Source organism: Patagioenas fasciata, chromosome 1 (genome assembly GCF_037038585.1).
Source record: "Patagioenas fasciata isolate bPatFas1 chromosome 1, bPatFas1.hap1, whole genome shotgun sequence".
Lineage (NCBI taxonomy): Eukaryota > Metazoa > Chordata > Aves > Columbiformes > Columbidae > Patagioenas > Patagioenas fasciata.
The window spans coordinates 154,643,413-154,668,270 of NC_092520.1; the positions used below are offsets into that span (position 1 = coordinate 154,643,413).

The 24,858-nt window shown below is 45.3% G+C and overlaps 1 protein-coding gene across 2 annotated transcripts; it reads left to right on the forward strand.

Annotated features, from left to right (window-relative positions):
- Nucleotides 1-309: 309 nt before the first annotated feature.
- WEE2 (WEE2 oocyte meiosis inhibiting kinase) lies at nt 310-24,226 on the forward strand. 2 transcript variants are annotated; one of them, XM_065829241.2, is made up of 16 exons: nt 4,799-5,146; nt 8,229-8,428; nt 9,297-9,345; nt 11,808-11,980; nt 12,631-12,752; nt 13,997-14,143; nt 14,927-15,028; nt 15,347-15,432; nt 16,337-16,507; nt 16,596-16,738; nt 19,268-19,304; nt 20,527-20,587; nt 21,537-21,677; nt 22,344-22,431; nt 22,646-22,734; nt 24,059-24,226. In XM_065829241.2, exons 1-16 carry the CDS (start codon nt 4,814-4,816, stop codon nt 24,103-24,105), a joined length of 1,989 nt encoding a protein of 662 aa, XP_065685313.1. In that variant the 5' UTR covers nt 4,799-4,813; the 3' UTR covers nt 24,106-24,226. The 2 variants fall into 2 exon arrangements, with proteins under 2 accessions (XP_065685311.1, XP_065685313.1); XM_065829239.2 differs by lacking the exons at nt 20,527-20,587; nt 21,537-21,677; nt 22,344-22,431; nt 22,646-22,734; nt 24,059-24,226 and adding an exon at nt 310-360 and having other exon boundaries at nt 4,770-5,146; nt 17,631-19,284.
- The last annotated feature ends 632 nt before the right edge of the window (nt 24,227-24,858 follow it).

Consider the following 24,858-nt stretch of genomic DNA (forward strand, 5'->3'; position numbering starts at 1 on the left):
AGCTCCGCACCGGCCGCCGGCGGGGGGCGGCTCTGGGGCGGGAACGCTACGGGAGTGGGGACGCGGAGGGCCACGCCCCCAACGCGGAGGGGGTGGGGCCAGGTAGGGAGGCGTGTCTTCTCGCGGAGGGGGCGGGGCTTCCCGCTGATGGAGGCGGGGCATGCTATCGGAGGCGTGGCATGGCGCAGACGCGTTTTGGCGGGGGCACGATGCTGGTAGCTCGGACATCAGACCTTGGGACTGCAGAGGGGGCCTGGAAGGAGCTGGAGGTAACCGAGGGGTAGCCTGGCAGGGGGCTCCCGGCTTCTGTGCCAGCTCCCGAGTGTGCATGGGAGGATCGTCCCCCTGTACTGGGTACTGGTGAGGCTGCACCTTGAATCCTGTGTTCAGTTTTGGGCCTGTCACTACAAAAAAGACATTGAGGTGCTGGAGAGAGTTCGGAGAAGGGCAACAGAGCTGGTGAAGGGCCTGGAGCACAAGTCTGATGAGGAGCGGCTGAGGGAACTGGGGCTGTTTTTCCTGGAGAAAATGAGGCTGAGGGGAAACCCTATTACTCTCTACAACTACCTGAAAGGAAGTTGTAGCATGGAGGGTGTTGGTCTCTTCTCCCAAGTAGCAACTGGTAGGACAAGAGGAAATTGCCTCAAGTTGTGCCAGGGGAGGTTTAGATTGGATATTTGGAAAAATTTCTTCACATAAAGGCTTATGAAGCAGTGAAACAGGCCGCCTAGACGAGCAGTTGAGTCACCATCCCTGGAGGTGTTTAAAAGACATGTAGATGAGCTTCTTAGGGACATGGTTTAGTGCCAGTGTTAGGTTAATGGTGGGACTCTATGATCTTGACGGTCTCTTCCAGCCCAAATTATTCTATATGACTGGGGGCTCCCTAAGGCAAGGCACCCAGCTCTCCATGTGTCACTTCCTGCCCCAGGGCAGATCTGGCTGCCTGCATTCTGTCCCTCCCAGCCTGTGACCCCAGTCCAGACCAGCTGCCTGTTTGAGCAGGAATGCTAAGCGGGAGCCCTGTTGAGCCCGTCCTACTGCATGAGCCAAGGGAGCTGAGCAGAACAGCCTTAGGGCAGGAACGGGGCAGCCTCCTGCACCCCCAAATTGCTGCAGTGGAAGCTGCAAGTCACAAATCTGAGAGAGTCAGTGATACTGATCCAGTGTATACTGGTGCATATATACTATATATACACATATATATGAGCTATAGAAGGATGTGAAACAGTTTTCAGAAGATCAGGAGGGATCAGCTTGAGATCAAAAGATGGAGACACAAGTATGACCAAGACATCCACAGGCAGCCAATGTCTGTGTAATTAGCATCCTCATTACACTACCAACAATGCCATTAAGTGTCATTAGGTTTAACTCGGTTCCCTAGGACTTTCTGATTAATTGGATTACCCAATTAAGCAGACCACAATTAAAGGGAAGATATTGTCATAAAAGCCTTAATTGTCCGACTTTTTTCCTGTTGAGTAGCTCTGAGTGTTCAATACGCCATTAAGAAACTCATCATCCAGTTTCCTCAACAGTGGGTTTTGGTTTTCTTCTCCTTATTTTTTTCTCGTTACATTAGCATCCATTTGCTGTGAGCTTCATTTCAGACAGCTCTAACACTGAGTGGGCATTTTGTTTCACAAAGCCCATGCACAAGTTTACTTTGCAGCGCTATAAACCACCGTAGGTGGTGTTTAGCAGATGGAGTTTTTCATGGAAGGTGACTGGTGAAGAAAAAAACAAGCCAAACCTTGCACAATATTTTGTTACTGTATAAAGAAAAGCCAAATTCTGCAAATACGTAGCCACATGCTTCGCTTTAACCATACAGATAGTGCCAAGCTCCATTTTAATGATTTTTTTTCTTTGCATGTCAGTGATGCTAAAGGGATAGCTCATTTCTCTCCTCTCCTTCATCCCCACAGTGGTGCTGGCATCAATGTCTGTCTGTCCCCTGGCAATCCAAACAGGGGAAACAAATCCTGAATAAAAATTCCTCCGCAACACACATGGGCTATTTGTGATGCTGAGCTGTTCCTGGCCCCCTTTGCTGTGTGGGGACAGCAGCCAGTGATGAGGAGCAGAGGCTGCCTGTGCTGGCTCTGGGATACGTGAAATGTCATCACACTCTGAGCTCCTGGCTTTTGGTGAAAAAGGAACAAGAGGCCTGGCAGCACCAGAGCTTTTGTCCTGCCTTGGCCAGCAATCTGGGCCTGCAGGGGACACACAGTTTGTTGAATATATGCAAGAAACAAAAGGCACATTTTCTACTCCATTATTTCACCAAAAATCGAAAAGGCCTAGGCCAGGAGAGAATATGACCCTTTTGGTAGAGAAACACTCTCATTCAAAAGAAAATGAACGCATTTCCCCTCCAGCTGAAGGCTGAGAAAATTGTCATCAGATCTTTGAGTAGTCCTCCAGATAAAAATATGAACTGAACATGTGATGGCTTTTAGTTAGAAGATCCAATTATGAACAAGTTGGGCCTTCTTTGCACAGCAAGTCCAACTTTTTTCTTTTTCTTATCATATTCCTCCTTGGAAAAATGGATACTGCCTCTAAAACTAGAGGGGGAAAAAAAAGGAAAAGTGCTTCAGATGGGATTGAAAACTGTGGTCTGAAGGAGTTTCATTGCTGGGTTATTCATCAAAATGTAGTTATGGGGAATAAAAGCATTATTTCTTTAGATTTAAAATATCCAAGGCTTCAAGTACCAAACATCTGGTTAATACAGTCAGATCACAGCAGCACTAAAGTGGTCCCATCGTAGGATCTCAGCTGGCCAGATGCTGCAGAGACAGCTTTTCATAGCCAAAAGCAGCCTGTGCCGGCACCCCCAGGCCTGTGGACATCTCTGGAGGTCAGGCGCAGGGAGATGCAGCAGCTGCCTGGCAGGAGAAGGGAGACTGCACAACAGCAACAGGCTCCGTGCCTGGGAAAAACCCCTGGGCCAGACGTGGCAATAAACCAATTCTGAGTTCCTGGCACATTCTCCTCACGCAGCTTCGGTGGCCTGCGTCAAATGAATCGCTAGTCTCAGTCTCAACAGGCAACTTAGGATCCAAGGGAATGGCAGGAAGATATACAAAGGGAGGTTTAGGTTGGACATTAGGAAAAGGTTCTTCTCTCAGAGGGTGGTGGAGCACTGGAACAGGCTCCCCAGGGAGGTGTCACAGCCCCAAGCCTGGCAGTGTTCAAGAAGAGACTGGACAAGCCCTCAGATACACGGTGTGAATTTTGGTGTTGTCCTGTGCAGGGACAGGAGTTGGGCTCAATGATCCTCGTGAGTCCCTTCCAACTCAGGATATATAATGATTCAGAGACCCATATGCCCATACTTCTCATTCAAAGACCAGGTTGGAAGGGCCAAGTGACCTTGGATCAACATGTCCCTTTATTTTCTGGTGGGAATTCCCCTTGACGTGTGCACAAGGAAGCCCATCAGTTTTGACAAACTCATCTCCTCTGGGCTGGGGGTTCTTCCATGTCCAATTTCTGCACATCCTTACAGCAGCTCTCCTCGATGCTAAGAAAAGGCTGTGGTAACCTTGTTCCCAGTTGAAGTTTACTCTGGTCCCTCTTCAAAACACAGGCTCACCAAGGCACAGACAGATCCCTGTTTTTTACAGAGAGGTGCAGCAAGACGGGAGCTGGTGAGCAGCAGAGCAACCTTACCTGCAGAGCTGCCTTTGCCATTGCAGCCAGCTTCTCACTTCTGTCCCTTGAAACCTTAAGGTGGGAACGCATACAAAGACCCATGTATGGTCCCTGACTCTCTCCTGAAGTCTAGCACTTTATAAATGAAGCTACTGACCTCTCCGTGCAGACTGCAACACTTGTCCAAACTAACAGACATCTGCAGGAAGTGAAATTCAGACTTAAAAGAAGGAAGTACAGGACCCTGTCACCGCAAGACTAATTGCTTATACAAGTAAAGCCCCCAAAGACTGCATCTCTGATGGGATTAACACAGAGCAGACTGGCTGTCAGCAAACATCACCTCCCCGGAGGCCCAGGGAAGCTGGAGGAGGGAAGAGCATGCAGAAGCAAGGAGATGATTCAGAGGGAGCCCCGGCTCTCTGCAGATCTGAGTACAGGTGCAGCAAACCCACATCCACAGCAAAACCCCTCAGCCACCAACTTCCCTAAGCACAGGCAGCTCTGCACAGGTGCTGCTGAGCTCCAGATGTTTCCCATTAGCAATGGCCCAGGTGTGGGGTGGTTATAAATGCACCAGGGCAGGAGAAGGGTTGTCTGTGGGCTATTTGGGGCACCCTCTGCTTTTACAGCTGTATGTAGTATGGGTTCTTTTTCTCTGGTTGAGAAATTTAAGGTAGAAGAGGATGAGAGGAGGGCTGATATGTGTTCTTCTTTAGCATTTGATTGCTCTGTTTCTATGTGTGATGAGAGTAGTGGATGAAGTATTGCTGGGTGGTGAAGTTGCCTTGGAGGCTTACTGAGAGAGGCAGTGACTTCTGAGTTCTATCTGCCTTGCACCAACAAGGTGAAAGGCAGCATCTGTTGTTGTTACGTGAACAGTAACTGAATGGATTTGTAGTTGGTGATCCTGGGGTACTGTTCCTTAACCAATGGCATTAAATTACATCTATGAGTGATCAAGGCTTCTGTGTATGTGGGATTGGAGTGGGGGAATGCGTGTGGTGAGTAGAATCAATGCCTTTGATAAGGTAAGGCAGAGAGTGGTTACTCTGTGTAAATAACACTGCCTTCCTCTCCCTCTGCCCTTCTTCCTCTAACAGGGCAGACCAGCATCAGCTATACCTGTTCTATTTCATATGGTGAAATGGGTGACTGGGACAACAGTGATGAATTCATTCAGAAGCTGGATTTTTCCAGCTCTGACGAAGAGAGCGAAGACAGAAGTGTACATGTGGAGGATGCCCTGAGCTCCAGCCCCACCCAGCGCTGCGAGTTCCAGAAATGGCAAGGGAACAGTCCTCTGCCAGCAAGCCCTCAGAGAAAGCTCAGTGAGATCTTCCTGAGCAGGACAAAAGCTTGGGTGAGTCCCAGCCTGAAGACTTCCCCGGCTGTGAGCAAGAGCAGAGGTAATGCTGAGACACCGCTGCACATCACCTGGAAAAAGCTGCAGCTGTGTGACACCCCATACACTCCCAAGGTAATGGCATGTATCAGTCTGTGTCTGAGCAGGCAGGGGCTGCGGCATCACTGGGGCTTCACTGTGTGGATGGTGAGGAGATCTGTTGCTAGCTTTGTGGAAAGCATTTTTTTTGTGTGTTAGTGTTGCTAGCCTTCTACTCTTCCCTTAAAAACCTGGACCGTGAGCTCCTTAACTATGGAATGGTTATTATGTGGGTGTGAATAGAAACCTGTATGTGGGAGCAAGTGTCTTGACCCTGTCCAAGCTGTTGTTAAAACCAGTCAGTTGTTGGGCCAGTCTGACAACAAAAAAAAAGAAGGGGGCAACCATGTGCCTTGGCTGCCTGTGCACCCCTCACACTCTGCTCAGGAAGTGGACATCTGTAGCATCTCTGTAGGAAGTGCACACTGTCACACAGTGCTTCCAGAAGGATAAATGTATCTCTCTTCAAGGAGCTGCTTATTCCATGGGGAACTTGGAGACAGGCAGCTGCCCTGACTGCTCTGTTCAGTGCATTTTTTGATCAAAATGGGTTTTCTTTTGACAAAGAAAGTTGGAAATGGTGTTGTGGCTGGGGCATGCTTTGTCTGGCAAGTCTGGATTGCTTGCAAGCAGCTTGTTGTCCTGTGATGCTGATTCTTTTTGTGTGAAACTGAGTTGCTTGGAGAACTCGGGGAAAGCAGGACTTTGTTCTCAGGATAGCAAATTCCCTGTGGAAGGAGTAACAAAGGCAGTGTGTGCTTGTGAAGGAAGGTTAGTTAGCCTGTCTTCCTCTGTCACTGTCCTAAAATGTAACTTAACTACTGAGCTAGTTTCTTGGAAGAATGGTCCTAGCCCCTATTTTCTGTGGAACTTCCTGCATTACACCTGGTTTTTATCTTCTGTAAACGCAAGTGGACACTTAGCTTCTCTGTTCCTAGATAAGTTCTATTGTGCACACTGGCTTCTAGCATTCATGGCTTACAATGAAGTGTAGCTCTTTCAGGCCTCTCTCAATATTCCTGCTCTATTGGTAGACTGATTGCTCCTTTGCTTAAGAGGTGCACACAAGATCAGTCCCTTTAGTACTTCTGATCTAGGATTTGATTTCTGTCCCTATCCTGAAACCTGTGGTTGTATGGCCACATACGACCAATGATGTGGCCATAGTTACTGCTGCCTGCTGCTCTCTAGGGGAAAGTGACTCTAAATGGCTGCACCCCTAATAAGCTTTTATAAGAAATCTCCCTCAATCTCATACCAAAACAGCTGAGAGGTCTAGAATCTCTTCCAGACCAGATGGGCTGCTGGTAGCGCAGGGTGCTTTCAGTGTGTGCTCCTGTGGAGGTGGTGTGTTGGCTGGATGCTTCAAGACATGATGCCTGTGGTTTTGTCGCCTTGTAGCCCATGAGAAGCAATTGCACTAAAACAACAATTTCTTTTCTCATGCTGTCTGCTGGGAGAAAGGAAGTGTGGTTTCCAAGTGTGCTGTAAAAGGTGGGCACAAAATGGCCTAAATCTGCTTATAAATGTGGCTGTGAGCATTGATCTTAGAACACTTGAAGGTGACAGAAAGGGTAAGAGGGTGGAGTCATGTGTAACTGCAGACAGGTGGGCACTGGAGCCTGAGATACAGTCATTTGCTTCCTCTGCCATGCATTCTATTTTTTGGACTTGCCTGGTCTCAGACCAGATTGCTAGATTGGTAGCTGCCTAACTTACCCTGTATGGCAGCAGCTACTCTCAGATGATGTTACAGGAGACAAGCCTGCTTGATTATGAAATAAAGCCCTAGTAGAGCAGATGGGAATTGCATACATGCAGTGGTATTTTAGATCCCTTTCTTGACTTGTGCCTAGACTAGAACACAGCCACAAACCTACAGAGCTTTTAGGCTACTAGGTAAATTTGGCTTGGTCGTATACTGCTTTTGATATATTGATGCGCAGAAGTTTTTGACTCAAGAACAAGGGAATGCAGGCTAGACCTTGAGACAGTGATCAAGAAGCACTTCCAGGATCACAGTAAACCAGTTGCTGAACTTCCAAGTATGGTCTAGAAATAGAGGGGTGTCCTAGAAGTAGCTATATCCATAAGTGCAGCATCAGTTAGGTGGAAGCAGGATACTGGCTGCAGTTCTAGGAATTTTTTTTTTCTCCAAAAACATTCAATGAGAGAAGGGAAGAACTCTAGATATGATCCTGGAGGCATGTCTTAATTCACAAGAGTGAGACCATTGTTGATCAAAAAGATATAGAAGTATCTTTATGCTCATGACAGGAAGAGTTCTGAGCTCTTGAAGGGCTTTTAGCTAAAAGAGATGTTAAAAACCCCTTTATAACTTATACCAGTCTCTTGAAGCTGAAACAAGCCAAATTCAAACTGAAAACCCACTCTTATATTTAAGAAAGCTGACAGTTACTGAAGGGATCAGATTACTGTCATCATGGAAAGTGGTTTTTTCCCTCCTTCAGATCAAGACTGGGTGCTTCTCTGAAGTTATATGTTACTCAGCCCAAGGTTTTGGGCTGCTGGGTGAAGCCCAGTGGCCTGTTTTCTGTGAGAAGGTGGATTAGAAGATCCAGAGGTTCCTTAAGAACTTAATTTATGAAAATTTAGTTTTTCTTTTCAAGGGGAAAAGTAGCCCTGTAAAAATACTTCTATGAACTTCCCCATTCTAATGCTACTTATTGCTGAGGAACTGAAAGGGAAATCTGGTGACATCCCATCTTGTCTTTCTGACAAACCTGTCCTGACCAAACTGATGTGACAGAACTGGATCTTCCACGTTAATGAAACTGATGATGCAATTTCTGCAGCTCTATAGGTGGGGAAAGATGAGTGTCTGGCTTCTTTTGCTTCCCAAAATGGCTCTGCAGGCCTCACCAAAGTGAGGAGGGAATAGAGGCTGAAAGGGCATAGTGAAGAATGTAACACTTTGAAGGAGAAGAAAATTGCCAGGATTAAATCAGGTATTCAGGGTTTTAATGATTCAGCTGTCCTGAGGAAGAAAGCTGAGTTTTCCTTGATTTGCAGGAGACCAGATATTTTATTCTGACATAGAAACAACAAAATATTTTGCTGGTTTATCTGCCACTTTTTTTTTCCCCCCGCAATACAGAGCCTGTTGTCAAAGGCAGCTTTTCCTTCACATGAGACAAAGGTTCCACCTAAAGGCTTCCGACATCTGAGATTTACTCCCGGTGCTGACTCCGATGACTCTACCCAGTCTTCTCTTGTCAACATTAATCCCTTTACGCCAGAGTCATATCGACAAATGCTTTTTCCTCCTAGTGGCAAGCGGAAGACCAGAGGAGAGCTGTAAGTGAACTTCTCTTAAGTAACAGGTGGAAAGGAGACTGTTTAAAGGAGACAAGTAATGATGGAGACATTTAGTACCCGGACTTGTTTGTTAACAGTGAATCATTCACTTCCATACCATTCACTGGTGCAGAGCAAACATTAGCAGACATATGAAAGTAATAGAAATGTAAATAAGATAAATCATTTCTTTTGTTCAGAAATGTAAGTGGGGGATCACCAGCTAACTTCAGTGCTGTGGCTGTAGGAGAAAATGGTTCTTCTTTCTTGACCATGAGTAGAGTGGAGCTTGATTCAGTTATGCACATACCCAAACCTTGGAAGAAACTAGGTGCATGTTTGCACGTAATCCAGCTTTTAAGATAGGTGCAGGCTACTGTTGACCTGCAGTTCCACATCTAATCTGGGTTAACCAAGCCACAAACGTGGTCAAATACTTGTGCGCTACAACGATGTTCAGCTTCTTTCATAGCCCCAACTGTAACAGATGTGCAGTTGGGATTCCCCTTAAAAAGCACAGCAAGGCAGTGTTCTCCTAGACTAGGAGCTTGTTGTACAAGGTCATCTCCCATGTACCTTTGCCAGTAGTAAGGTGAACAGGAGGATGATGCCCCTGAAGGATACTACTCTGTCCTGTGGGCTGAAGTGGAGGCTTTCTACATGGAAACAAAGACTTTCTAGCCTGGGACTACAGTCTGTAAGGCCTCAACTAGAAACTCATTGTGTATTTACACTCTACAAAATATATCCTTAATTGAATCATGAAGCAAGGTTTGGAAATTCTTTTGAGAAATGTTGTAATTTCAAATCTCAGTTGGATTGTTGCCATGAAATGATATATCCAGACTTTTCTAAACTTCTCTTATAGGAGGGATCCTGACTCAAGAAACCAGATAAAACAGGAGCTACCTACAAAGGTAATTATCTATGTATTTACCCCCACAGAGAAGGGTAAATATTTTGTGCTTGATGAAATTTATTTTGCTATTGGAGTATAAATCCTGGCATCATGACAAAGGATGAATGTCAATGACAGAATAATTCCAAGCTGAATGTTTTATGTTAACATTTGTTTGAGACAACAAACTCTTAAATTATTCCTGTCTCCAAAGGAAACTTGTACTAAAGCAGATCTGAAACTTTAACAACTAATCCTAAAATATATTGATTTTCATCAGGAGGTCTTTCTAGGAAATATAATGTAATTTGGGTTCCTCAGAGGGAACTGTGTTACTGTATTATTGAGTTACCACAAGTGCTGACCTTTGTGGTCTGAAAAACAGCAGGTGTATTGTTGTTCCTATGAATCAGTGCACTGAGCATCTCTGGATGTGGATGGGACATGGCTTCTATATTGCAAATAATACACGGACCTTCACTGCAAAAACACAGACTGAGCTGAACAGTCTGACATGGATAAGTACTGAGCGCTGAGTTTCAGTCGCAACAGTCATGATGGTGAACTTTTGAAGCAAGGCAGCAAATTCTGTACTATCTTTCAGTAGGAAAATGTCCAGCTGGAGAAGGGGGGTGCCTGTGTGCCTTGGGGTCCAAGAGAAGACCCCACCACAGCTTACATAGCTACAGGACAGCAAATGCAGAACCGAGTTCTCTTGCTGTTAAACCTCAGTGGTGGGTTGTGTTGGCCTGGCTGCACAGGGCAGGGGACAAGGTGTCATGTACCCCCAGTTGCACTGGTAGGACCGGGCAGCTGGTGTGGGGACCCACATCCTGCAGTCACCTTTCTTCTTCCCAGTTTTATCGGGGGGGGGGGGGGGGGGGGGGGGCGAGGAGGGGGGAAGCTGCTCATCTGGCTGGCTTCTGGAAGGCAAGCCAAGTCTGAACTAAATAGTGTTCAGATGAGATAACAGGAAAAAAAAATCTCAATTTTCCTGAGTAGCCCCTTGAAAGAATTATCTGTCTTTTGCAGGTAGGTAGAATTGTTTGTTCATTGTAATTGTGAAGTAATCAGGCTTACTGGAAGCATAATGGTACCCTCTAGCTGAGAAGACTGGCATTGCATGGTCTCCAGCTGTGTAGTTAATGTGGTACCAGGTAACATCCGAGGCTACAATTATAATTTTCCTAAAAACCCCAAAAGCCTCAATTGTGACTTGCTGAATTATTATTCTGCTTGAGCACTGATTAGAACAAACATATAATATAGCTGTAAAATTGTGTACTAGGAGTTATCTTTGTTCCCCGAGCTTTTAAGATGCTGTAAAATATAGCTGCTGTATGAAATACAACCTGTTGCAAAGGGCTGATATTTCACATGGGCCATATCTTATTGGCTCCTTGCCTCCACCCTTTAAGGTCATATACCATATACTAGCATCAATCTCAGTGGTGGTTATGTGGAAACCACTGTGCAACATGAACCACTGTCCCTCTAAGGGATGCAGGAGGATGATGAAAAATCATGTAGTTCACTCTGTTCACTTCATGCTCCACTGCTTATCTCTTCTTATCTCCCCTGCAAGCAGACATCATTCTACGAGCAGTGCTGGCAGCTCCTATTTCCCTAGTGACTGTTACAGGAGCAATGATGATGTTGCAGCTGTTCTTCAGGCTTTCAGCCCTTTGTAGAAAAGTGGCTCCTGGTGAGAAATCACTGAGAGTACAAACTGAGATGCTTGGACCAGCTAATCTGCTGTTAGTCAACAGCTGATGCCTTAGACCTGATGAGAGCCCAAACTGATGTAGAATGTCCTTGCTGCAGGCAACCATAGCTGCCAGGGTAAAGCAGCTCTCAAGCCAACACACCAAGCTTCTCTCCCAACCTCAAAATAAGCAATAGCTCTTATTTAAACACAAGCTCAGTACATGAGTGTGGCTAATTCAGAGGTACTGGAATTCTACCTACCAAGGCTGGTGACAGGTCTTCTTGAGTCTGCAGTAGCTGGGCAAAAGACAAGTACTCTGTCGTTGTCTGCTGTTAATCCCTGACTCCATCAGCCAGGAGTCTAGGAAATGGGCAGGGCTGCCAAGAGAAGAGATGTGATGGTAGTAATCCAAGGAGGCTTAGGCACGTACAGCCAACTAGACTACAATTCTCCTTAGCTGCAATTTCTACCTCTATGGCTAGCAAGTCATGATTTAAAAAAAAACCAAACAACCCAACCAAACAAAAACAAATCTTGGCCAAGATGGCCTTTGTTAGAGATGCTTTTTCTGACCACCTAAGTGGAAGGTAGTGTGTCAAGAAGAACTGACCATGCACCTACATGTGTGCCTGGATGAATGTCGAGGGTGGGAGAAGGAGCAACATGGGTGCTCTGTGAGAGCAAGTGCTATGCAGCTCTAAAAGCATGATGGATGTCATTACTCAAGTCTTTCAACTCATACTTGTGGTTTTTTGCTGTTTGTGACCTTGTAGAGATATCCTTTGAAAGAGAGCAACATGGTTTCCCGCTACAAGAAGGAGTTTCTGGAACTAGAAAAGATTGGTGTGGGGGAATTTGGCTCTGTCTACAAATGCATCAAACGCCTTGATGGGTGTGTTTATGCCATCAAACGCTCCAAGAAGCCCCTGGCAGGATCCTCAGATGAGTGAGTGTGCTAGCTAGAAACTGCCAGTTGAAATGATGGGCATGTTCTTGGGAGGTGTGATGGGGAAGGAGGGAGTGTGGATCTAAAGGTATCTGAGGGGTGGCATGAGCAAAAACTGGCTGCTGTTAAACTCTCAAGTAACAGTTGGAACAGTGGGGGAGTTACCACTTCAGGACTATTGAATATAAATGTCTGAGAAAGGGAAGAAGCCACATGCATTGCAAAGTGAGATGACAGCTTACCTGAGCTCCTTTGGTCCATGCAGCCAGTCTCTTTAAAACAATAACTATCAAACAGTTCTATTTTGGGTATGTCCCTCCCTGCTGTACAGCCAGCACTGTTCACATCTGTATTGACCAGCTACTGTTGTCCTGCATGCTGAAGCAGTCTTTGAAGCTGCCTTTGCCTCTTTAACAAAAGGCTGGCTCAGTGATACTATTTTTTTTGACAGCTCCTCAGCATATTTGAGTAAGGGCAGGTTTTGCTTCAGCAGCTGTAAGAGCCAATCCACTAGCCAAAAAGTCTAGAGAAAGTCTTAAACACCTCTGCTTCCCCTTCCTTGAGCCAGGTTACAAAGCAGAGCTGCTCTTGTGGTCCCAAGCAGGACCCTGGCACCCTGTCACCTCTGTTTTCTGTGCTGGCTTCTCTAGGCAACTGGCACTGCGCGAGGTTTATGCTCACGCTGTCCTCGGACACCACCCTCATGTTGTACGCTACTACTCGGCATGGGCAGAGGATGATCACATGATTATCCAAAATGAACACTGCAATGGTAAGAGCTGTGGCCTTGTTAAAGGCTGAGATCTCAGGATGGGTGCAGTTATCTTCTTTAGTACTTAAATATGCGACATTTTGGCTCACAACAAAGCAAACTGCACTGGGGTTACTGTTTCACAGAGCATCCAGTAAGGACTCAATATTTAGACAAACCTCTGAATAGTGCCAGTCTCTTACAAGTAGTGAATACCCTCCAATTTGTGGGGTTTTAAAATGATTCCTCTGTGTTGGCTGGCCTGGAAAAGTATTCACTGTGCCGATGCTTAGAGCTGTGTCTGGGACTGCCCAGGTAAAACCTGATAGGAGCTACACGAGCAGCAAACTTAAGTGGTGTCATGTATCTCAATAAGCCCTTCTTAATGAAGGAGAGTAATTATTTGAATAATGGCTACCTGGTTGAGATGAAGGCACCTTGCATCTTGGTTGGAATAAAGGGCTCAACAGCTGCAGAGGAACAGAACTAAATCTGAGGTGAACTGTAAATGGACTGGTTTTGGGAGACATTGGAAAAGACACTCACAGGTGTCTACCTGAGCTCTACCAGAGGAGCTGAAAGGAAATATGTAGCTCCTGTCTTTCAACTCCTCCTGCGGTCTTGGGACTCAATGATGAGTGGTGATAGTTGTTTGGAGTAATGACTTCAAATGTACTAAAGGTAACCATGAAACATGGTGATCATTGCTGTAGTATTGATGCGTTTCTTGCATTCTAGTGGATTAAATTTGAGACTAAAGTAGAAGCGGTAAAAGGAAGGCTGATGGGGGGAGAGTCTGTGGTATTTGCTAGTCCTGAAATAGCTGGAGCACCTTAATGGAAACCCACATAAGTCTTTCTGTGTCAAATGTTACATTCTTCAATCAAAAAAATCTGCTAGTGGGAGCTTAACATTGCTTCAACATTCATATGCTTGTTTTCTGCCTGTTAGTGTGGGAAAAGTATTTAACTTTTCCACTGCTCACTTTGTGGCAGCAGAAGCGTCACTACCAGGACAGCCCTTCTGGTGTTGCAGGTTGACCTGCAGTTGCTCAGTCCTTGGCAGGCAGGAGGCAAAGGTGCTCTGAGGCCAAAGCCAAATGGTGGTGTCCAAGTTTGATCACCAGAGCACATGTAGGTGGTCTCGTAGGGGTTTGTCACTAGCAAGTCTGCAGGTGCTCTGGGCAATAGTTTATACTAAGCTCCTTAAAACCTGCTGCTCCATAAAAATCTTTGTCAGGTCTCAGACTGGCCATTTTCACCTAGGTGGGAGTCTCCAAGACATGCTGATGGAAAACGCGAAGCTTGGCCAGTATTTCCCAGAAGCCGAGCTGAAAGAAATATTGTTACAAGTCTCCATGGGGCTAAAATATATCCACAACTCTGGCCTTGTGCACCTGGATATCAAACCTAGTAAGTATAGTGCTGTCCCTTGAGGGTCCTCCAAGTAGACTCTTCAAGGGTAGGACCTGTAAAATATCCTTCTGACTGGACTTATTATAGCACTTCAAAGGAAAAAGGATATTGGCCTAAAAGGTGAATGTCTTGTGGGTTTTTTTTTTTTTCAATCTTGCCACTACTGCTGCTCTAAAACAGCCTTCTCTGATAGTTGGCACCATTTTACTTCTGTTTCATTATCTTCATAATCCTTGCTCATGGGAATCACTTTCATATGGGTGGAGCAAGTAGGGCTGCTAATAAAGACAGGGACTTCCTTGTTTGCTGCTGTCTTGTTACACAACACTGGACCTTTGCATGTGAGAGCTGGAGTGAAAAGTGAATATTTATTTTACTTCCCCTAAGGGATTAAGTTCCTGAAAAAAGTAGTAACAACTTTCCTCTGTGCAGCTGAGGATGGGCACCTTCAGGGCTATGGTCTCCCCAACAGCCACTTATTTATGTCCTTATAGTGGAGCTCCTCTTTCCTGCTGAAATCATGCTTCTAGCTTGGGGAGCAGAGGGAGGAGCAGAAAAGTTGATGGCACTGATGTTATGCACAAGATACAACTGTCTTCTATCAGCTGTATTGCTGAATATGTAAACTGGGCAGAAAGCAGATTAACAGGTGGGAAGCATGTGCAGAATTTCTGTCTGCAAAGCTCAACTAGCTTGACAGGTGAGATTTCTACGAAATTGTCAAGCTGCTGCAGTCTGGCTACTGATACCACACTCTTGCTAAACTTCCCTGTCTTGCAGGTAATATCTTCATCTGTCACAAGCTGGCAATTGCGGGCCCTGCTGGGCAGGAAGATAGTGACAGTGAAGATGAATTTTCTTCTGGTGTGGTGTATAAGATTGGTAGGTTTTAGCCCACTTATCAACTAGCTTAAGACTAGGGCCACTCACTACTGTTCTTGCTGGCTGAAGAGACTTGCGTACAAAACTGGTGGCATAGTCCTGAATGCCTCTGCTATTTACCAGAAGTAATTCCTCTATGGAGACAAGTCCTAGAAAACTCATGTGCTTGTTTCAAAGCCCATATTCCTGAGTTAGGGGCAAGTTTGCTCTTAATCAGCATTTCCTGATTGCTCTGTTGGTACCTATAAATAAAAGCCTGCATTTTATGGGTGTGATATATATCAGCTTGCTCCATTAGTTGCTCATTCTTTGTCTCAGGTGACCTTGGCCATGTGACATCCATAACAAACCCCCAGGTGGAGGAAGGAGACAGACGGTTTTTGGCCAATGAAATTTTGCAAGAGGTACAGCCACTGGTGGGGCAGTGGGAGAACACGGTGGTGAGCAAGTGGGGGGAGGTCAGCTGTTGTGAAATCATTGGTCTGGCATATTCCCTGTCTCATCTCCTCTTTCTTGTGTCTGGTCTGGCTGTGACCTCAGCACAATTAACACTTCATTAAGAATAGTATAGGTTTAGATCTTGTCATGTAGATATTTAATATATTTCATAAATAACTTTATAATCAGATTATTGCAATTAATCTACCTCTGAGGTATGAATGGGACAAAACCTTTATCAATTTGGAGACATTTCATTTATTCACATGGCTGAAGCTAAACTGCTGGATGTGATTGTTGAGGAGTACATGCACCCAGACAAATGCCTTGTACAACAAGGACTGATCAGGCAGCATGGAGAGGTGGGAGGCACAACACCTCTTAAATTGACTGCAGTTTTGCCACTCTGGCCAGTGAACAAAAAGGGAATTGATATGTACTAACCAGCTTGGATGTGTTCATCACCTCAGGTATTTAAGTTACAGTATCTTCTTGTGCTGCAAGTGGATTTATGAGCTGTTAAGTCAATATATCACATGGAGCATTTAGTTTGAGTTGGGCATGGCTAGTTTATTGCCTTGTGGTGAAGGGTGCACGCACATATTTGTTGGGCTGCCCTCTGGATTTGCTGCAGTGATCCTAATGTGGGCTGCAACCTCCTCAGGACTGGGTGAAAGCTGAAGTGCTATTAGTTACCAGTACTACCTGCTGCCAATGTCTTTATCCTAAAGAGAACAAAACAGCTAACTGTGATGGTGAAGGCAGTGTTATACATGTACTTGTATGGCTGTTTGAGCAGGTATCCCAACCCACCTTTATTCAATATAACGAGACACTCCCTTTCTATAATTGTTTATCTTCTCCCTGCAGCAATACTGCTATTTGCCCAAGGCAGACATCTTTGCCCTGGCACTCACGGTAGCTCTAGCAGCTGGCACAGCACCACTTCCTCACAACGGGGCCATGTGGCACCACATCCGCAAAGGCAATCTCCCACCCATCCCCCAGAAGCTTCCTCACCGCTTTCTTGAGCTCCTTAAGGTGAGAAAGTAGTCATGGTAGAATGGAGGTTTTTCCAGTTAGCCTGTGACAGAGGGAGTATTAAATCCTGAATTCCTCTGCCTTCTAGCTCATGATCCATCCTGATCCAGTGGAAAGACCTTCTGCCACAGCTCTTACTAAACATCCAGTTCTCTGTCCTTCACGTGGAAAAGCTGTGCAGCTCCAGAAGCAGCTAAATGTGGAGAAGTGCAAGACAGCCATGCTGGAAAGGTAGGGCTGCCTTGGACATAAAGGGGTGCCACAAATCATCACTGGGCTTGAATGTAGGGTGGTAGTGTTGCGAGACCAAACGTGCAAAAGTACCCAGTCAGCTCCTCTGCCTGGAGCTGACAGCATGATGGGGCTGTAGCAGGGACTCATAGTGACCAAGCAGCTGTGGTTCACCTCTGGCTTTGAGGAGCTGGCTCAATTAGAGCAGTGAACTTGCACACTTACTGCAAACACTGGAAAGTACTGATACAATATGCAGCCAGTGGGCAGGTGAGGAATTGATATTGCACTGAGGTAGTGGCCTAGCATCGAAGGAAAAGAAGTATCAGGTGGTGGCAGTTATCCTCTTTCCCCTTGCTTGCTCTCACTGCTGTTGGCAGTAACACTTTGAGGTGCTGGGATCTAGGAACTGCTCCAGCACCCCCCATAGTGCAATAATCAGCTGGGAAATAGGCTCTCCATGTAGACAGGACAGCACATACTCTGGGAAAGCAGCAAGCATCATGGGGGAATAAGGCAGTGGAAAAGCAGCATGTGCCTTTATTAAGTGTTTTTGCTGCATAAGTGCCACTGATTCAGGTTCCACCATCACAAATATCTGAAACAATGGGAGAAAAACTGAGCTACTGGTGCCAGTCTAGGTGTCTGTTGACCTGATACATAGCTTTCTTTGGTAAACCTTCAAAGCTGATCTGAAGTAGAAATTCCAGAGAAATGTACAGTAACCTTCACATCATCATCTGAGGAGAAAAGTCACTGCTCTCCAGCAATGCTGGAGTAGTCATGTAATCCTCCTGTGCCAGACTGTTCATAGTCTTCTTCTGTAGTTCATGGGGATTCATGCACAATGTGGTTTTCTTCTTCTCTTCTTCCTTCCATCTTCCCCCTGCAGGGAACTTAAAGCAGCTCGCCTTGCCCAGACCCTCATGAAGGACCAGCCCATAGCAAGTGCCAAGTTGCAAGAGTCTGAAACCTCTCCTAAGCAGAACAGCAAGCGCCTGGTGGGAGGGAAGAGCTGTCGCTCGTTTAGCTTTACTTTGGGTTACTGAACTTCTGTGTTGTCCAAGAAGCTCTGGCTGCTGAATGGCCCTGTGAAAGCAGAGGATCTGCACAGACCAATGCCCCATATTTGTTCTCCCTGTCGTGGTTTTTGGTTCCCTCACTAGTTATGAGATGTTGGCTGAGGGAAGAGTAACTATCTTACAGGTGTCACCGTGGGGTTTAAGATTATTGTCCTCAGTCTTTTACCTGTTTAATTTATTGTGTAACTGGTCTTGTTCTAGACTAAGAATAGGTTGGCCATACAAGGTAAAAGATGGCATTTCCTCTACTCACTGCCGCCTTTGTTTAGTTGGGCCCTATTATTGATGTTTTTGTGGTCTTAACCCTCTGGCCACCTGTGTGTCTTTGCAGGGGAGGTAGTGGCTGTACATGGAGATGGCATCTGGAGCTGGGTCCTCCCAGGAGTGAGGAAGTTGACTATAGTAGACAGTTTCAACTACATGTCAGGAGACAGACTGGTTACATAGCAGTCCTGGTGGACTCAGGATGCAATTAGAGTGGTGTTTCGCTGAGTGGGACAAAGAGTAAAGGAACACTGAGTTAAACAAGGCCTTTTTTTGTGGAAGTTGAAGAAAACTTTCAACTTCCAGCAATGAGCACAAAGTCATGTAAGTGATTAATCTATCACAGACTAGTCCCTGATATTTAGTTTTGTTGTTTGGCAAGGACTCATCACTGAGATTGGGGTAAATACCTGTGGTGAGCTGTTCGGTGGGTCTGTGCCTGCTGCCCTTGCACCTTGCTGGTGCAACTGCCTGCAAACTGTTGCCTGTCAGCAAAGGTGAGGGAAATCAGAAAAGGCTCTTTAGGCTCTTTTGTCAGTTTTTTGAGTTGCCCATGTGCAGTGTGTATATATTTAACATTTATTAATGTAACTTTTGGAGTCCTTGCCAGATGCATGGCTGTGGTAGTTGGGTCGAACAGTGTATTGTTATGAGGGAGAGTGTAATGTTGGTAACTCAGTTATTTTCAGGTTTTACTGAAGTTTGGTTTTAAGCGTTGGACAGTGCTGGCTTTCAAACTGTTACAGTCTATCTTTTTTTTTAAGAAGCAGAACGTGCCAATAAAGATTTTAATCCTTTTACCTACGACGGAGTGACTTCTTATTCTTTTTTTTCCCGCCCGCTTTGAGTCCCCTTCCCGGCCAGCCGGGCGCTCCTAATCCCCCGTATGCGCCACGGTGGCTCCGGGCCGGCGCTGCGGGCGGGAGGACCCTCCCACCCGGCACAAGGTCTGCCCGGCCCGCCCTGCGCTGCCCCCTCTCGCCCCCGGATCTCCGCAGAACCACCGGGGGGAAGGGGGGAACAGGGTCGCGTTTCCGCCCGGACCCTCTTTGCGCAGGATCCGCGGCGTCCCTTCCGTTTCCGGCCGTCTGGGGGGCAGAGGTGCGGGCGGTGTGGCCGGTGGTATTGGGGGCAGGACGGGGCTCCCTTCGGCGCTGCTTCAGCCCTGCTTTTCCCTCCGCAGGCGCGGCGGCGGCATGTTGCGGCGACCGGCGTGGCAGGTAGGACTGGGAGGGGGGCGGAAGCGTCGGATGACGGTTTAACGGTTTCCCGAGGGAGCGGCGCGCGGGCCGGGGCGACCCCGTCCCGGGCCCTGGGGTCGGGCTGCAGCCCCGGCGGGAGTTAGGCCCTGACCGCATGTGCCCGAGTGGCTCGTGGGGAGGGGCGTTGCCAGAAGTTTCCTCGTCTGGGAAAGGGTCGGCAGTGAGGAGAAGCAGCTCCTGCCCTTTCTCAGCCAGCAGTGAGGCTCGTAATAACTTTCTTTTCACAGCGGCGGGCTTTACCTGCTGCCATCAGTTGTGGGGGTGACCTGGGGTCCCGAATCCGTGCCTCCCGGCAGGGAAACCTCAGCGGTCAGGGACTGGGGGAGAGCTCGGCCACCTGCCAGCACCTTTTCCCGCACGATCCATCTGTAGATGCTGCTGCACTGAAAACTTGATGTATTACAAGGTCTGGCTTTTGCACAGAATGAGTCTTTGCTTATTTGCGTATACATCAGTAAAACATACAGGTGTACCAAAGACCTTTCGCTTTGCACGTTGCATTTTCTCTGGTTTAGCTCCTCTGTTCAACACAAGACTGTCAGTCTTGACTTCCCTTAAGTTTTGCAGTCACTTTTTATGGGAAGTGAGCTTTCTTCCAGTTGCCATACATGGGCCTATTGCAAAGGTGTTCCTGGGCTTTTCTCCTAGGACATGATATTTGCCAGCATCAAGTCAGTTCCTTTTCTTTTTGTCACTCATGTTTAGCTGTAACACTCAGCTTTTCGTGACCTTGATTTGCTGCTTGCTTGGGAATGAGGGGTTATCAGTGCATCATGGTGGTGAGTGAAGAAGAAAGTTGATGAAACTGTCAAAACTATGTTTTCAAAACCTGAAGCCTATTGGATTAAACATCCCCCTGACTTCAAACCTACCCCGTCTTCTGTTTTGTATTACAGGAACGCAGTAGTTAACTGCATGTCCCCAAAATAATTGTTGAAAATGTACTTTTGGGACATCTTTTTCCCTGGCAGCTTTTTGACCCCAGTTTAGCCAGTTATTCTTTCCGTAATCCTGTTGACCTCATTTAGCTGAACAGATCTTTCCTCAGTTACCCCCATAAGTCACTGGAAAAGAACATACTTGAAAAATCTCTGTAAGCATTCAAAAAATGAGGCGTAAAAGCATGTGAATACTATTGATACTTTATGTCTTGGAAACTAATATCTGTCTGTTTCTACAGGTGCTTCGCCAGTTTGTAAGACATGAGTCTGAAACAGTTGGCTCATTGGTACTGGAAAGATGTAAGTAGCTCCTGAGGTGCAACTTAGCTGTTACTCTTTGTGGTTTTTATCTCAGTTGTAGAATGGCTGAAATATGCCAAGAGAGAAACAGATAGGAATGATACGTCCTGAATGCAGTAACTAAGAGTGTGTTGTTTCAAACAGACTCTTAAGCAGCTTCTTGTGTGATCTTTGTCAAGTCAAGCAGCCCTTGAGAGGGGAAAGAAAAAAGCCCTGACATGGACTACAACCTGTAAAAGGCAGGTAGTTGAGCTTTATCAATGGCAGCGAATCCTGTGTCCTGTAATCATGTTTCCTAATACCTGCCTTCAGGTGTCTCATGCTTATTTCTGAAACTCTCATGTGCCTGAGGGACTTGTTTGGGTGCTGGTGCCTCAGTGAGGTTTGCTCCAGGTGTACACTTCAGACTTTACCATTCAGTTCATGTGCTGATTGTGCAAGAGTGATGCTTCCCTGACTTCCTTCTGTTGCCCTTGAACAAGGAGAAGGAATAAATTGTGTCCACCTAATGTTGATACCTGTCTATAAAGTAGTGATCCTCTGATTCAGAGCATGGAGTGAAATAGTGTAACCTTGTTGTTTTAAAGGTACTGTTTTATGGACAGAACAATATAATAATAAGGTTTTATCACAATGAAAAAGCATAAATAAATTCAGAATAGTCTCGTGACACATGGATGTGTCTGTGGAAAAGATAACAAAAGAGCAAAAAGAATAAAGAACATTTAGCTTTCTTAATGAGCTTATTCAGTAGTAGTAACAAATAGAACAGGCATAGTCAACCATCTGCAGGGCCTGAATAAGCCAAATGCCACAAGAGCTTGAAAAATGATTTGGACTTGCAGAAGGTCATTGTTCTGACCCTTGGCAAAACCTGCTGACTTATGATTTGCCATGATTAGAACCATCATGATTCACCTGTGTGTGTATTCACTCTCTCATGTTTCAGCCATGAATCGTGTTCAGTTACTTGGTCGGGTTGGCCAGGACCCTATCATGAGGCAAGTGGAAGGAAAAAATCCCGTTACCATATTCTCTCTTGCAACCAATGAGATGTGGCGAACAGGGGATAGCGATGTAACCCAGGGAGGTGAGTCTGCAATGAGCAACGTGCTTCTGCTGTGTTCCGAGGTCATGTTTGCGTATGCAGTGGCACCACACTTTGTCTTCAGGCTGCCATGTAAATCTCTCAGGTGCAGGGAAGTTCTTTTGAGGTCAGTAGAGATGCTGGTGTATTTATGTGTCTTTTGCTGATCTCATACAGCACGTACTGAACAAAGATCTGCATGTTAATCTTCCTCTGGAGGAGAGGTAAGAGCGTTGTTTCAGCAGTTTTTCACTGTTGGAGTTGCCAGCGCTGTAGCAGCTTCCATGTTCTTGTTGTGTTCCAAGAGGAGAAAAAAAAAAAAGGTATATTTTCTCTTGGATTCTTCTATCAGTCTGCAACTACAGATGTCTCTTGTTCTCTAACTTGCTCAATGCGGAGTGTGTGAGGGGAAAAAAAAAAAAATCTAGTACTGGCTTCCAGAAAAACTGATCTCTTAGTTTGAACTGTGCTTCTGCACAATGTTTTCATTTGGACACAGGTGAGTGGAGCATTGAGTTTTAGTACAGAGTGGGAGATTGAGTTCTAGTATACTACCATTTTCAAATAGCTCTTCATAATTTGAGAACACCAACATGTTGAAATTAACTTCTGAGGCTTGCATCAGAAAGGGGATTTGGAATCCAACTTTGTTATTTTTATGTAACTTAGGTGACATCAGCCAGAAGACAACATGGCACAGGATCTCTGTCTTCAGACCGGGCCTCAGGGATGTTACGTATCAGTATGTGAAGAAGGGGTAAGTGAATAGCAAATGTGGTTGAGGATTTAATGCCTTAATAATTGATTGATGTAACAATTATAGTCAACAGGAGCTATACTAAGTGCCATAAAATAAGTTTGCAGACAAGCTACAAACAACTGATGCAAAAGCCTGTGTATTCAGCATCAGATACAGAGGAGAAAACAGCAATACCATTCTCTGACCAGAACCACATTCTTGATTTTTTCAGTTCTCGGCTCTATGTTGAAGGGAAGATAGACTATGGAGAATATACAGATAAAAACAATGTGAGGCGTCAGGCCACGACAATAATAGCAGGTAAGGAACAACATACATTGCCCTACCTTGCCCTTTTAAAATGGAGAGGGGCAGAGGGCCTTTGAGCTAGAGCTTGGTTTGTCTTCAGCCTCAGTATCCACACTTGGGGATTTTGAGAAAATGAATGGGCTGTACTACTAGATGTCCTCTGACACTGCTTGTGAAGAGACAAAAAATGAGAGCATATACATGCAAACTGGTGCGTTGTTTGTTTGCACAAACAGTTGTCGCAGGAGGTCGTGTGTGTTAAGAACACTGGCATGTAGTACTGAAGGTCAGGCAGTTTCCCTTTCTAAGCAAAGTTTGTTTAGTAGCTTTGTTTTGGTTTTGCAGGGAATTTTTTCTTCCTGTTTAAGACTGGAAGCTTCACCAACTTTAAGAACCTCTCTGAAAGATATTTTATGTGGTGATAACTTGATGGAGAATTTAGAAAGACCTCAGTCTGGTAGCTGGTAGTAGTAAGAGCACAGAATGGGTAGGGACCAGACTTCTCCCTTGGGTAGACACAATGAAGAAGCAAACTGGGAAACTCAACTTTTTGATTCAGCCCTTAAAGAGCATGTGCATTCTACATTTTTACTGTGAGTAGAGCACTAGCTTGTGGCATTTGAGGGAGAACTAAGATAATTGGGTAGCAGAGCAAACATTTCTGTTACACAAGTATATCTAAAAAAACTGGGCTAGAGAAGAAGGAAAAACAACCAACCAACCAGCCACGGTTCTGGGTCTTTCTGCTGTGCAGCCTCTTTAAAACAATGGTAATCAAACTTCTACATGAACAGTTCAGCTGGTGGTGCTGTAGGTTACTGTTTATAAATAGCTGGAGGGGCAAAGCAAGTCTGTCTTTTAAAATATTTTTTATTCTAATGGTTTCTTTTTGATGTTCAGTATCTCCAGTCTCAAGATACTCTAGAAATTACTGAGGCTTGATGAAATGCAAGTTTCCTATAGTCCCATTGGGTGACGTAGTGCATATTGAAAATGACAAAACAAAAAGGAAATAAGCTGTAACTGATAGAGATCATAGTAAAAAACTTAAAACATTATTTAAAAATGTTTCTGGTATCTTTGACTGTTCAACAGCTTTTCGTCAGGTTTAGCATACTTGCTTCACAGTATATATGGTTGCCTTGAGTTTTCAGGTTTCTGGGGAGATAGAGCAAGAACCCTGTATCAGACACTGTTTTTTAATTTTATAAACTATTCTGTTCTGAAATGAATGTCTTTGCAGCTTATTTTAATACAAGTAGGATGCATTTGTGGGTGTTCAGGCTTGCAACAAGGCAAAAGATTCCTGAAGATTAAATTTTCTTTTTCTTTTCAGATAATGTGATTTTTCTGAGTGATGGTGGTATGAAAGAAAAGGTGTGAGGTCGTTAGTGCTTGGATCCAGGCCACTTCATTCCTTTTTTGTTTTACAGTGCTTCATAATTCTGTAATCATGTATAATGCTGTAGTTTCTTTCAAGAATAAATAAAATGTTTGATACCTATAGGGTATCTGTGTGTGTGATATGATTTGTTTTCTTGTGTGCTTTCTCTCTGTTCATCATCATTTGGATTTCTTTCTTTTTTTGTTCTTTCTTAAAAGGTAACACAGGTAGCTATATTAATTCTTGAGCTGATTAATATGTAAATGAGAGTATCCTTTTACATCTTCAGACATTTTCAAGCCTTATATCCTTGGCTGCTTGAAAAATAGAGATTTTGTCTTGTGCGACCTGACAGCCTCATCACCTCTCACTATTAACATCCCTCCTCTGTTCTGTAGGTGTCATTTTTCCTTAACTAAGTCAATTAGTAAGTTTAAAGCGGACCCAGTGGCCTCAATGGGTGCTGAGCTTGACGTTTCTCTTTCACAGACCTGGAGGAGGTTTCTGCATGTTGGCCTCTGCCCCTCCACTGATCGTAGCATTTGATCAAATCAGTTGTTGTCTCTCACCAAACCCTGTGTTGGTCATGTGCTTAAGTCTTCATTATTATGGCATTTGACATATGATGACTCCATGATGACATCAACGTTCTCATCCCAGTGCCCTGTTAGGGTGCTATGCTTACGGTTTGCCATCAGGAGGAGCTGGAGGAATGTCTGCCTTGGCTGTTACTTCTGAGAGGCCTGCAATGG